The 13177-nt window shown below is 36.6% G+C and overlaps 1 protein-coding gene across 3 annotated transcripts in view; it reads right to left on the bottom strand.

The window, feature by feature from the left end:
* The window catches only part of EEA1 (early endosome antigen 1), a 74984-nt gene that overhangs the window by 26622 nt on the left and 35185 nt on the right, over positions 1-13177 (bottom strand). For all 3 annotated transcript variants that reach the window (XM_038178046.2, XM_027451908.3, XM_038178055.2), the window contains 6 exons: positions 9410-9748; positions 4497-4646; positions 3410-3529; positions 2975-3178; positions 2232-2432; positions 747-860 (listed from right to left, as the gene is read on the bottom strand). In XM_038178046.2, coding sequence (XP_038033974.2) covers positions 747-860; positions 2232-2432; positions 2975-3178; positions 3410-3529; positions 4497-4646; positions 9410-9748 — 1128 coding nt within the window. The remainder of the gene's footprint in view (positions 1-746; positions 861-2231; positions 2433-2974; positions 3179-3409; positions 3530-4496; positions 4647-9409; positions 9749-13177) is intronic.

Below are 13177 nucleotides of genomic sequence, written 5' to 3'. Positions count from 1 at the left end.
AACGCATTCACTTAGTAACCACTAAGATGACAGTTACATCCAACCTCCTTGCTCTCCAAGCAAGTTGATTTGTTTAACTATTAGGTAATTATGTATTTAATTAATAGTTGCAAAAAAAGGTCTTATGTTTATAGCAAATAATTATATTCCCACTCTAAAAACCAGTGCTCTTTGGAATTGCTGGATATTTCCACTAAGATCGGAGCAGCACTAATCCTAACAATACAAATGTTTGACTCAGTACCTGGTAGCATGCTTCACTGGGATTAATGTAAAATAAAGCATGCAGTTTTAACAAGCACCTTCTAGCTTTTGTGTCAGTTGGCATGCAGATAATTATTTCTGAAAAAGACATCTAATTTTGAAACTATCTGGATATGCAATACAAGTTGAGTTTTCACTTGTACCCACTGCATTCTATAAACTCTTTTTTTCATAACATATGGATTAGAATTGAGTTGTACCCCAATACGGAAACTGAGAACACCAAATATGGTTTCCAATATGGAAACCATAGCCAAAAATACAGCAAGGATTGGATTCCTAATTAAGTTCTTTACACTATAAAATGTATCTGGTCCAGATTACAGCAAAAAGAACTGAATACCTATCACATGGTTAAAATATCCTACATGATTATTTTCAAACACATAGTCACACATTTAGTGTGTAAGCACGTTATTCGTAGGTTTGTAAGTAGCTTTTTACGTAAGGTAGAAACTTTATGTCTGTATGTTGCTCCTAACCTGTTGTTTATCTTGCAACGCATGCTGGGCAGTGTCCAGATGATTCTGAAGGTCGGCTCTTTGAGCAGCTTTTGATGCTTCTGCTGAGAGCAGCAATTCAGTTTTTGCTTTTACCTGAAAGACAAGTCATACTTCACTAAAACATCTCTTTTACTGTAGCGGATTATTTTTTTTTTTATATTCATAATCTGATGTGGTTTAGCAGAGTTTAGGTTAGTGTTACGTCAGAGGTTGGACTAGGTGACCTTGGAGGTCTCTTCCAACCTAGATGATTCTGTGATTCTGTGATAATTAAACTTAATAGTAAAATTAGCAGTTTTCATGTGTTAATTTAAAAAGATTTTTTTTCAAGTTTTAGCAAATAACCAAGATGTTAACAGTTCTTTCTTTGATATAAAAACACAAATTTAATTAAAAACAAACAAACAAACAAACAAACAAAAAAAACAGTCCCACTCATTCTCCTCTAGGAAAGTGTTTTTATTCACAAGCAAGGAACAATGGGAGAGACTTACTGCATTCACACTCTTGCATGCCTTAGTAACCTCAGACTACATGCACATAAAATTGTTAGAAGATGAAGAAACAAGTAAAACATGCTTCCACATGTATATTTTTCTCTGTGCCTATCTGCATGTCAGGGAGCAACTTCCTACTCTTCCCAAAATAGCTAACTAGCTAAAAATTTATAGGGCAGGTATGAATGCTGCTGGTGCTTGCAAGCAATACTCAGGGTCAGATACTGTAGCCTGAGATATACAGCCCAGCAAAAGCATCAGAGCTACATCAGAAGAAGGTACTGAGTAACACTAATTAAAAAGACATCACAGTGTATTAATCCAACAACAGCAGTATTATGTGCACCACATGTATCTATCTAGGAACATAATTGCTAAACGTCTGAAAAAGTGTTGTGTATTCTTTATGATATCTGAACAATAATTAGCTGATTTTAGCTTAAGCAGCACTTAGGAGAGACCACGTTGAATCCATACTTGGGATTTCCCTTGTTTAGTTCAATTAAATTGACAAAAAGGCAGCCTGCAATTTTTTGTTTGTTTGTTTGTGATAAAAGCCACCAGCTTAGGAAATTTCTATGCAACAGCAAGATCTTACTGATTTAACAGACTGACTCTGGTGCACAGAATCCAGGACAGCTAAAAGCTGTTTCGTGGATGATTAACCATTATGAATACAAAAAAAGATGCTCAAGGACAAGTTTGCACAACTTGATTATAAACTCCTACCATCACCACCACAAAACACCCACCCAATAAAGAAGGAAAAAAAAAAAAGAAATCACACCAACCATCTATTCCTATTCTGAATCCACTTACATCCTTAAGTTTATCTGCTTTATTCTACTTCATTTATCTGTTACTAGAAACATGCAATTTTTCCCCAATTACTTTGTACATTCTCTGGAGAGAATACAGAAATCACAGACAGGATTTATCATCACCAGGCAGAATAGAGTTCCATTACCTGTACATCAAGTTGTGATACTTTCTCTTTACTTTCATTTAGCTGGCTGCTCAGCTCAGTGATATTTGCTTCCAGGGAGAGTACACGGTCTTGAGCAGCTCTTAAATGCGCCTTCTGCTCCTGCACTTGCTCATGCAAATTTTCTTGGGCTTGTTTATGACTTTCTGATTGATTCTTCAGCTTCTCTGTCAACTGAGTTACCTGCAGTGAAAAAAGGAGGTAAATAGAAGACTGGAACAGGATGACCAAAAAAGTCATAAACCTGTTGAATTCTGGGGCATCTTATCATGGCTTTGAAGTCCCAACTTTAACTATTACAATGAAGCTCGTGGAATCAGTTTGAATAGCGTACGAGCTGAAAAATGAAGCAAAGTGACTGGTCAATTTGGCCTTACAGCAACAAAAACAACACAATGAAAAAACAACAGACTGAATTTTGGTGTTGAAAGCTGGAATTACACTATTTTTAAGATAAGAGAAACAAACATGTATGTAACCATTATTTTAAGCATATATTGCCAGCATGTCTACATAGGAAACATCTAGGAATTTCTTCCTCTTTGCTGATAGCAAGGAGGTCACCAAAGCACAAATACTGTGAAATGTAAGAAGCAAAAACTTCACAGTATCAAAGAAACAGCAAACAAAGTATAGAAAAGACCAATGCCATGCTTAATAAAACAGAAATAAAGAAAATAAGATGCAATAATGAGAGAAAAAATAAAGAGATCTCGAGTTCTTACCTGTATCTGCAATGCATGATTTTTCTCTTGTAGCTGGTTAAGAACTGCAGTTTCTCCTTCACCAGCCTGAATTTTTGCATACAAGTCCTCTCTTTCCTTTTCAAGTAGAGAGATATTTTCCTTGCTCTTTTGAAGCAAGGCCTCAAGATTTTGAATTTTTTGGTCCTTATCTCCAATTTGCCGTAGTACTTGCTCCAAATCATTCTAGAAAATCACATAGTAGTTTCCTTAATTATAGCAACCTTAGAAGTCATTCCTAACTCATAAAATGTTGCATACATTTATTTAACATCCTCTGTATATTCTGTTCAAAATTTACATATTAAATTATTGAAACTACTGTAAAGTCATGCAAGCTGATTTTACAGAGAAAATGCGTCGAAAATAATGAAATTCTGAAATATACTTTCATGTGAAGATATATTACTATGTTACCTGGGCTTCTCGTAGCTTTGATGTTGTGTTTTGTTGAAGTGTCTGGTGTTCCTGGTGCTGTTGTTTTGCCTTATCTAACTGATGTTGCAATTCCGTGGAATTTGCCGCTTTTTCCTTCAGCTGGGAAAAAAGGAGGCTAATGAATGATCAAGCACCATTCAGTATTTTCATAGCACTCAATGTTTACTCTAGTGTCAGAAGGGTCTACTCTAAACATGAATATTTAAAAATTGGTATAAAAACAGAACTATGTGATGCTAAGTTATAGAATCAAAACCTAACTGAAGCATTCTTTATTATTAATAGGTAAGATCCAATATCATAAGCGAGAACTATGACACTATCAGACATATATGTAATTTAGTTCTCAAAAATATAAAAGATAAATAGAGAATTTAGCATGTTTTTTTTCCAACAGTTAAGATATAACAGGACTAACAATATAGGTATCCATAAAACAAACAGCATTATTATTATTAGCAGTTTTAGTAGAAATTTCAGTTTAGTAGCATTTCCACTTTTATACTGTTCAAGGCTTTACAAATTAGCTACAGAAAAGCTTTAAAGCTTTGACAACATACCACTCACATATTTGGCCAATCCCCATAGAGGTAGCAGAAAATCAGCAACATATACAAGATGTTCGTTAAAATAAATGAAAAATAATAAAACAAGCAAGTTCTACCCATCCAACCCACACAGTTTATTACCTACCTATGGTTATCATTTAGTTTTGGGTTTCATCCCACAGCATCTATATACAAAACATTACTCCATATGGGCTTAGGTGCACCTATATCTTTCATAGAACACTTACACAAAGCTCATAAGTTGCAAAAGAAAAATCTTTCATTCATCTCTAAAGCACCATGAACATACATGCATGAGACGAGCACTTAGCCTTACAAAATCTGTAACACAAATGATATTTAGGCAGATTTTCATGATTTCACCGTAGGATTTCAGCAATATTAGTCGAATGAAATTCTCATAAGGACAAATTTTATAAACCACAACAAAATAACATGAGTATATAAAGGCTATTGTCAGAAACTGTATAAATCAGAGCCTGCAGAAAATGTCCTACCTGCTCTTCAGCACGAGAAAGCTTTAATTGCAGATCAGCCACCTGCTGTTCTTTGTCCATTAACTTTTCACTGGAGAGCTGCCTCTGTTCCTTAAGCCGCCCATGTGCTTCCCCTAGCTGGCGCTCTGTTTCTAGAAGTTTACTGTGCAACTGCAAATAGAAATCCATTTTTTCACACAAAGTGAGTCTAAAATACAGGACTGTTGGCTATGTTTGACATACATTTTCATTACCCAGATTAAAATAACTCCTGAATTCATGCACATACATCATAGTCGTCAGAAACATAAGTCACATTAACAGCATCAACTGTACAAGCATAAACAAATATTCAAAGCAGTAGGTAAGGGGGACCCAGAAAAATCTTCATTTATCTACAAAAGACCTTCTACATAGCTACAGAGATTAAAAGAGTAATCCTTCTAATACTATTAATACTACCAAGGAAAATAGTAATGCTTAGAGCGATCTCATCTTACATCTCAGCCATGTAGATCCAGTGGCAGAAACACTGTGCCTTTACCTGCGGCACTGACTCCAACAACACTGTTTTCTGCACTGCTAGACTAGTAAGAGTTGTTAGGCACATCAGTGGCATTCATGCTCTGCTGAGAAGACATGCGTGAACCTTCAATGTAGGGTAACTTGGGTGGCTTATATTCCAGCACCTCCCAGTAACAGAGAGTAATAAGGGGAAGTGCTCTTCCAGCTGAAAATAAACTCCCTTGTAATTTCAGGGGTCACCAAAAGCAGTACTGCGCCATCTTTAAAGTGCAAGAATGGCCTTATACAATTTACTATTATAAAAAGCTTGCTTCATAAAATCAATTTTTGTTCCCTTTGGGTAACCTTCTACCTACTTCCACACTAACAAATTTACGGATACACAAATTTCAACTTAATGCAAAAACAAGAAGTGAATCAGACCCTGCATCACAGCAAGAAGTTTCTACAAGCTGTCAGGATTAATGAAGCTTGGTTTCCTATTAATTTATGTCCAAGACCTTTGTACCATTCACCTTGTACCTCCAGGCCCTCCCTCTCATATTCCTAAGCCCTTTTCCTAAGCCCTACCTCAAATTCTTACTAATAGCTAGGCAAAAGGCTGTGTGACCTTGTTGCTTGCTGCAAGCTACCACTTGTTGACTGGCTGGCCATATATGCACACCAGCTGGCTGCCTAGTGGGACAGAAAAAAAGGAACAGTGCTCTCGGTAACATTAAATCTCCCCCCAGGCATGGAGGGGGTGAGACACAAACATAAGTCTCCTTCCTCCACTCAGCTGTTTGTTTCCACAAAAATTTAACACTGAAGAACCTAATGCTGAAGACCTTTGCGCCATCTGTCAAAATTGGCTGAAGTTATCAAACAGTGCAAAAGTTAGAGGGGATAGAGATGGAGAAACAAATTTGTTTATATGTCCACAACCACCAACACTGCAAATGAAAAGCTGTTTGGCATGCAGCTGAGATGCTGACTCCTAACTGTGACTGGAGTTACAAGAAGTAGAAAAAGAGAGAGGACAGGGCATGGAAAGAGTACATAACAATAATCAAGAACATTTGTCTAATGACAGATTTTTTTTGACAAATTTTGACCAAAAAAAAAATTGACAAATGAATTTGTCTTTTTCTGCAGGAATTGCTGAATTATCAATACTTCCTCACTAAAAATATGAACAAGAGCAAAGGAAAAAATCTATCAAAGGAAAAAAAAAATCTATCAAAGGAAAAAAATCTATCAAAGAAAAAGCGCAATGAGATGGCTACAGAGTTCACAGTTATGCTGATACTGAGAGAGAAAATATTTGGAAAGGAGGAAAGGAAATCAGCAAACAACATTCTACTAAAGTCGCTTTTACTGTAGGTACACTAAGAAATAACTTGCAATCAGTCAATAAGTTAACAGATGAATGTTAAGTTACAGATGCTACTGCGTGTTTTAAATTGTTACTGGCCATATATATAAGTTATGACCTCAAAAAAAGATAACAGCCATTAACCACTAACAATTTCTCTAGCAGGTCATTTATGAAATATAGGAGTACCCATAAAGTCTTGTCATTTTTCCCCTGTGAAACATTTAAGCAAAATACTTGAACTAAACCAGAATATCATATAGCATAACAACAAAAAAAAAAAAAAATCTGCAAAAGGCAAGTACATGTTTGTAACAACAACAAAAAAAATCACAAGGCTCTGAAGTCTTTTTAATGACATTAGGTAAACAGAACCACGAAACCCAGAATTAACTTGTATTACAGAATACAAAAATCAGATTTAGCTATAAAGAAAGAAATATTTAGACTTTAAAAGATACAATCTTGAAAATATTAAAGTTTGCCTCAACAACAGTAATTGTATTTATTAGCAGCTAACAACTCTTCTAGATCAAAGGAGTTCCTATTTCCCTATGAGAGCCTCTTCCCATCCCAGTGCTGGAACCAACGCCACCATCAGAGCTTCCTTCCATTGTGAAGATCATTTCCATCAGGTCACCCAAATTCTAAAATCAGCACTCAGAAAGGGGTACATAAAACTGAAAAACTATTCCATCTTTTCAGAAAAAATAAAAAAATGCATCGCACCTCTTCCTGTTACTCAAAGAATCAAAATACAAGTCTGCTTTTCTTGAATATGTATCAACTTTCTTACTATTACTTAAGACAGGAAGCCTGTGAGCAAATACAATTGCTCAATGAAGACTATGGGATAAAAATTGTTAATATTTAGAGAATCCCAGCTGCTGCCTAGAACAGCAGTCAGGCGGGTTAGCACTTTGCAGAAGTACATCGGTACCAGGACCTGCATTTATCTAAGGGATTTTTGAGAAGATGGCAGCTTCTTTGAAAACATGGTTTGACTAAATACCTCTGTATCTGTCTTCATAAAAAGCATTTCACTGTGACAACATAAGCTATTAGACTACATCTGTAAAAAGGTAATTCCACTGAAGTAACATGCGAACAGGTAAGAGAAATTTATTTTCTCCATGATAATAGTTACTTGTTTGGAGGGACAGAGAAAAAAAAATTTGCTTGGTTTCAATCCTAATTCTACACCAAATAAACTGAATGTGTGAATGACTTCTTTCCTCAACTGTTCTTTTACAGCACAATTCTAAAACACACCCTGAGACCCAGCAGCATATTTGGGCTTTCATTCTTAGACTGACTTCCTTCCCAGTGGTATCCCCAGAGAACGTGCGAGGCCTGTATTTCCTTTCAGAGGAATTCATTCAGCCATGCATCATTCACAATCTTTCTTCATCTGCCCACCTCAAAAATCCCTCTCCAAATGCCCTAATAATCTGAAGCCACATTTCAGCACTAGTTCTTGTATTTGCTTCTGAAGCTTGCATACATGTTGCCTAGACAGACTGAGGCAGTTTTACCAATGAAGATTCCTAAGCAGATGACTAAGCAGAATACAGCTCTCTCTCCCTTCTCCCACCGAAAAAAAAGACTGATGGGATAAGGAAAGACATTTTGGGGATACATAAATGAAGTTCTGTATAGTTTATTTTGGAAGAAAATAAACTATATATGCAAAGCTTGCAACTTTGACAAAGGATTGAAAACTAATAAACACTCACTTTAAAGTAATAAAGCTATAACAAAAGTTTAAAATGAAGTGCTTCATCCTAAAAAAAAATATTAAATAATTCTATCTTAGAACTGGACGTGACTCCTGATGTGCAAATGTTCTTCAGTCTAATGTATTACTCCCCAAGACACTAGATAAAACAATTTGAAGGCAGCCTCAAAAGTCAGCATGCTCAATGTTGTATGAAAGTCTTGCTTCCATAACTCATCGTACACAGCAGAATAATATGGAGATAGTGGAGGCATGACTGTTCTGGGTGTTCTCTTAGCCACAGACAACATGTGTTAGTGGATAGGTGCAAGGGAAGCAACATTAAGACCTTATTATCCCTGCTTTTCACACTAAGTATTCTCTACTACATTCACTATTCAATTTTAAAACAAAACAATTGTTCAGTTCTAATGTAACAAGAGGACTTTCACTTTTTTCACACTTCCTATGGAGTAGTTTGACTTCAAGTAGTAATTTTACTACTTCTGATACTCTACTTGATTTTTTTTCATAGCCTCAACTCTTTATAGATTCAGCTACATTACTGAACCAAAATAAAAATCTTGCTGATTTCTTAGGAATTGCCCATTACCATATTTTCCATGGAAACTCAATATTCTGGGCTACATTCTCATTTGACAATACACCCCTTATTTCAGGGAATTTTATGCCTTTTTCACCAACAAAAAAAAGCAGAGGGAAAAAGATGGAGGATGAAGGAAGGGTTCATTTAACACAATAAGAGAAGGAGAATGAACAAGAAATCTGTTTCACTAAATAAATAAAATCTTATTTATTAATACGCAAGAGAGTCCTGTAAATTCTCAGAACACAAGAAATAAGCTACATCTTCAAAACTGAAAGCTATTTGTGTAAAGACAGGTAATTAGAACAGAACTAGAACAGAAATCTAGTTTCCCCTTCTGAAAAAGGTGAATTATACTACAGATATCTAGATGTTATATTAGTATTCCCAGAAGTAAAAATGCAGAAACATAGCTGGAATTGTAGATCTCATTGAGTTTGACTGTGCCACGGGGGCTACAACTGTGTTCATTTGCCCTTGATGAGCATTTGGGCCTATGAAAAGGATTCGTATGACATACAAACAGCAAAGGCTTTCAGCACTCATATCACAGGCTCTTCTTTTTGCCTGTTTTCTTCTTAAGTCTCTAAGAAAAAGTGACTTATTGAAATACCAGTTACCTACTTTTCTACTCCCCTTCAACAAGGAAAAGCACAGCTAATAAAACCTAATGGTATGGTTTAAGGAATGGTCCTAATAGGATGATGGTCTGGGAGGTTTAATGACCTTACCTGACTGAGCTCGCTCTGGAGCTGCAGGCCATACTGTTCTTTTTCCTCCCTCTGCTGCTGGAGCTGTTTGCATTCTGCCTTGAGATGCTGGTACTTTGTCTCTACTTCAGATAATTCTTCTTTAAGCTTCTGGCTTGCTTCTCCCTTCTCACCTAGTTCTGTCTGTAATCTCTGTATCGAGGCTTCAGATGCAGACAGCTTCGCCTGAAGCTGTTGGCAGTCCAGGTCCTTCTGGTGAAAGCTTGCCTGCATGTTCTTTTTGCTCACAGATATCTCATCATGTTTTTCTTCTAGCTGGCTGTATTCCTGCTCTTTCTTCAGCAGCTTCTCACTCAGACTCTACAAACAAAGTTACACAGCAGTTCAATTGCAATTCTGCTTACACCCATTCAATACATTATACAAATGTCTTCTCAAGTGCCAATGCAGAACAGCAAAGAACTCACTTATTAAAGGAAATTCTGATCTCTATTTCATATTACAGAAGTTAATTCCAGAGCCCACAATGTCCAGAGTTTCACCTGGTTGTATTGGTTTTCAAATTTTCACATAAATCCAACTCCTCTTACTAAGAACACCATACATGCTACATTCATATATCCTGAAAAATAATTTGCTCTCCCAGAAAGTTCAAATCGCAGGTTATTACAACTGCATTTGCTAGGACAAAACACACATTGACACATGCCAAATATATGTATATATCTATATTTATAGATAAATTTCAGCTATTACATTTTTTTAGCCAATTTTCATGACCTAATCAAAACTATATTCAGATAGAAATTAAGTATCTTAAAGGGCAATATATAATTCAAGAAAGTTTATGTTTTCTCCCAAGCTTACGTTAAGCATTAACTTCAATTTCAGAGATCTGCAAGCATGACAAAGAAGCCATGAGAACCATTTCAATCTTCCACTGGAATTTTCTGAAGCACAGAAATGCAATTGCAAGGAGGCCCTGGTCACAATCCAGCTTGGGTAATTCATTCTGTCTTCTTGAAATGTATTAGCAAGTTCCATTTAGATATTAGTAAGATACTGCAGTATCTCAGTGGAGCATTATTATGCACACCTTTCAAATCCTTGTGTTCTTCCTGCAGTTTCAATGACTACAACATTCTCTAGTGACCCTTTCAATTAAAGCACAGAAAAAGAAAGAGTGTTTCTAACATGTCAGCTTGAAAAAATGCCAACGCTGAGGTCAATCTTATGCATGAAAACTTCAGACAGTTCTGCAACTCTGGAGCAACACTGTTCCAAGAGAAGACAGACAGAGCTGTAATTCTGGCTACACTGAACATCTTAAAAGCACACTTCCACATAGTATCCAGGGATGAAATCTGTTTTGCCAGAAATAAAAAGGCATTATCCAAATAAGTTGAATCTGTTCTTTACAGATTTTAATGAATGACAGCTATATTGACCATTAGAAACCACACACTTTTATTTTACACTAATAATAAATGGGAGTATCTTTTTTAAAAGAGATGTTAGAAAACAACAATAAATCTTTAAAATGGCAACTCTAGCAGTCTAGCAATCCAGGTGAGAACAAATATATTTAATACCTTAAGTGTCCATTTAAAAATATATACTTTCTAAAGCATATAGTTCATCCAAGACCTGAAGTAGTGTATTTTGAAGTGTTTCTTGAAAAACAAAACAAGTTGTTGCTGTTACAGGTATGCAGAAGTTTTTGTACAGGCATATATAAATGTACAAAACAAGAAGGAATAGAAAACTTCAAGAACATAATGAGGTCATTTGTCACCTTTACCCTCCTGAAGTCAGTGACAAGGCTCCTACTGCTTTCACACTCTGAATCTAAAATAAAGTTGCAATTCCCTTTTCATTAACAAGAAATGGCCAGCCAGGATCATTAACATTTAGGCTGAATCATGTTCCCAAAATACTAACACACCACAGTAGCTTTTTCATCAGAACTGGACAAGTTAGAAAAAAAGATATTAGTATTACTAGTACTTCATAACTAGATCCACATGTCAAATGTAGAACTGTTGTGAGCTATTTTATCATGAGTCAGTGCAGAGCACACAATTTTTCAAGTAAAGTTGGGAGGTAAAAAAAAAAAAAAAAGAAAAAGAAAGAGGAATAACCAACATTGTCTTGAAGCAGTATGAGACTTTGGGAAGCATTCATGGGCATTACTTAAAACAAAAGATAAGCAAAGCTTCCTCACCATCTCATTACAAGTTATTCAAAGGACAGCCAAAAGCAGCAGCTACAAGTTCAAGATGCTGCCCTGTATTTGGCACTTCTCTTCCCCTCCCTGCTCTGTTGAGCAATAGAACAGGGAATATTCATGTTTAAAACTGCAAGGTCGAGTTAACAGGCTGCAACTCAGAGCCTCTGCCCCTGAAAGCTGAACACCTTCTGCAGTCACAAATAGCCTGACAAAGCCACAAACAGTTACTGCTGCTTTCTCAAGAGAAGAGCTGTGTTTGCCTGACAAACTTCTACCTCTGTTTGTGTCTGGAGCCCACAAGTAAACTTGAGGCCACAGAGCTGCTAATGTATGTATGTATCATCATTCAGGTTTTACCAGGGAACCCAGTAGCATTTCCTGTTTGGATGCATGTCCCAGCTGCATCCCAGATTTAAAAAAAAGGCATGTATCACATTCTCTTCCCCATGGCTTGGGTTTCATTTCCACAGAAAAGAAAAAGGGATAGTCAGTGTGTTCCAGCCTGCAACAAAGCCCTGAGCCTTCGAAGCTCACAAGATATAAGCTGAAACACAACTCTGATTCCTTCTTTTATATTGCTCCATGGAAACATGCAAGAAGAATGTAATACAAACTGTGCAGTCACAATGGTTAGGCATTAAAGAATGAACACTGTGGTAACCGGCTGAATTTCAGAACAGTTATGTCAGTAGTAAGTTGGAAACTAAGCATTTTTCCATGTAGATAATGCATCAAACATTTCCTAAAAGAAAACAGAAAACCCACATGGAATGGGTTGGAAATTAAAGCAAGTTTTATACTTCAGCGGAGATGCTGTTTTTTCACATTAGGTCTCCTCTGGGCTACAGGCCATTACTAGCCTCCAAAGCATTGCCTGGCAGTGCAAAGCAGGCCAAGCCCCATAATTACAGAGTTTTATAAATGAAGGGAAGTCAATTCCTACTGTTCTCAGAAAACTGATCTTATGTGCTTGTCATCTGCTCTTCTCAGTATAGCTTCCAGAAATACAAGAAATGGCTTGCTTACTTGAGGTTGTACATGATCTTGGAAAACTCTGCATCAATGCACAGAAATATCTTCGTGCATTAGAATGAAATTATGCAAGGACGTACACAGCAAAACATCATGTATGGATGCAGCTAATAGCACGTCCTGCCTTCCTGACAGCTTCTTCAAGGAGCACACACTGAAGGTAGGGCAATTTCTGTTGTTTGGAAAGCTAGTCTTACCTTTTCCTACTCTAGGTCCAAGTCCTCCAAGGCCAAGGTTCCTTGGCTAGCATACCATAAGCTACATAAGCTGTAAACTGCTTTAAGTCACTGAAACAAGAAAAGCCCGCTGCCACTTCTGCTCTCTCTGTTCCTCATGTGGTGTTTGGTGTTAACCTGACATGGCAGAGGACACTCTCTTAAAGTATAGTCATCTTATTCATCAATCTGTTTCACTTCATGCTGTAAATACAACAGCAATACATTCAGGCAAGTGCCCTGTGCTTTATAGAAATAATTTTGCCACAAGCTTTATTCAGTGTTGCTGGTCTGTGGAAAGAACAGCATGAT

This window comes from Anas platyrhynchos, chromosome 1 (assembly GCF_047663525.1).
Source record: "Anas platyrhynchos isolate ZD024472 breed Pekin duck chromosome 1, IASCAAS_PekinDuck_T2T, whole genome shotgun sequence".
NCBI lineage: Eukaryota > Metazoa > Chordata > Aves > Anseriformes > Anatidae > Anas > Anas platyrhynchos.
This window is presented reverse-complemented; position numbering and strand designations above follow the sequence as displayed.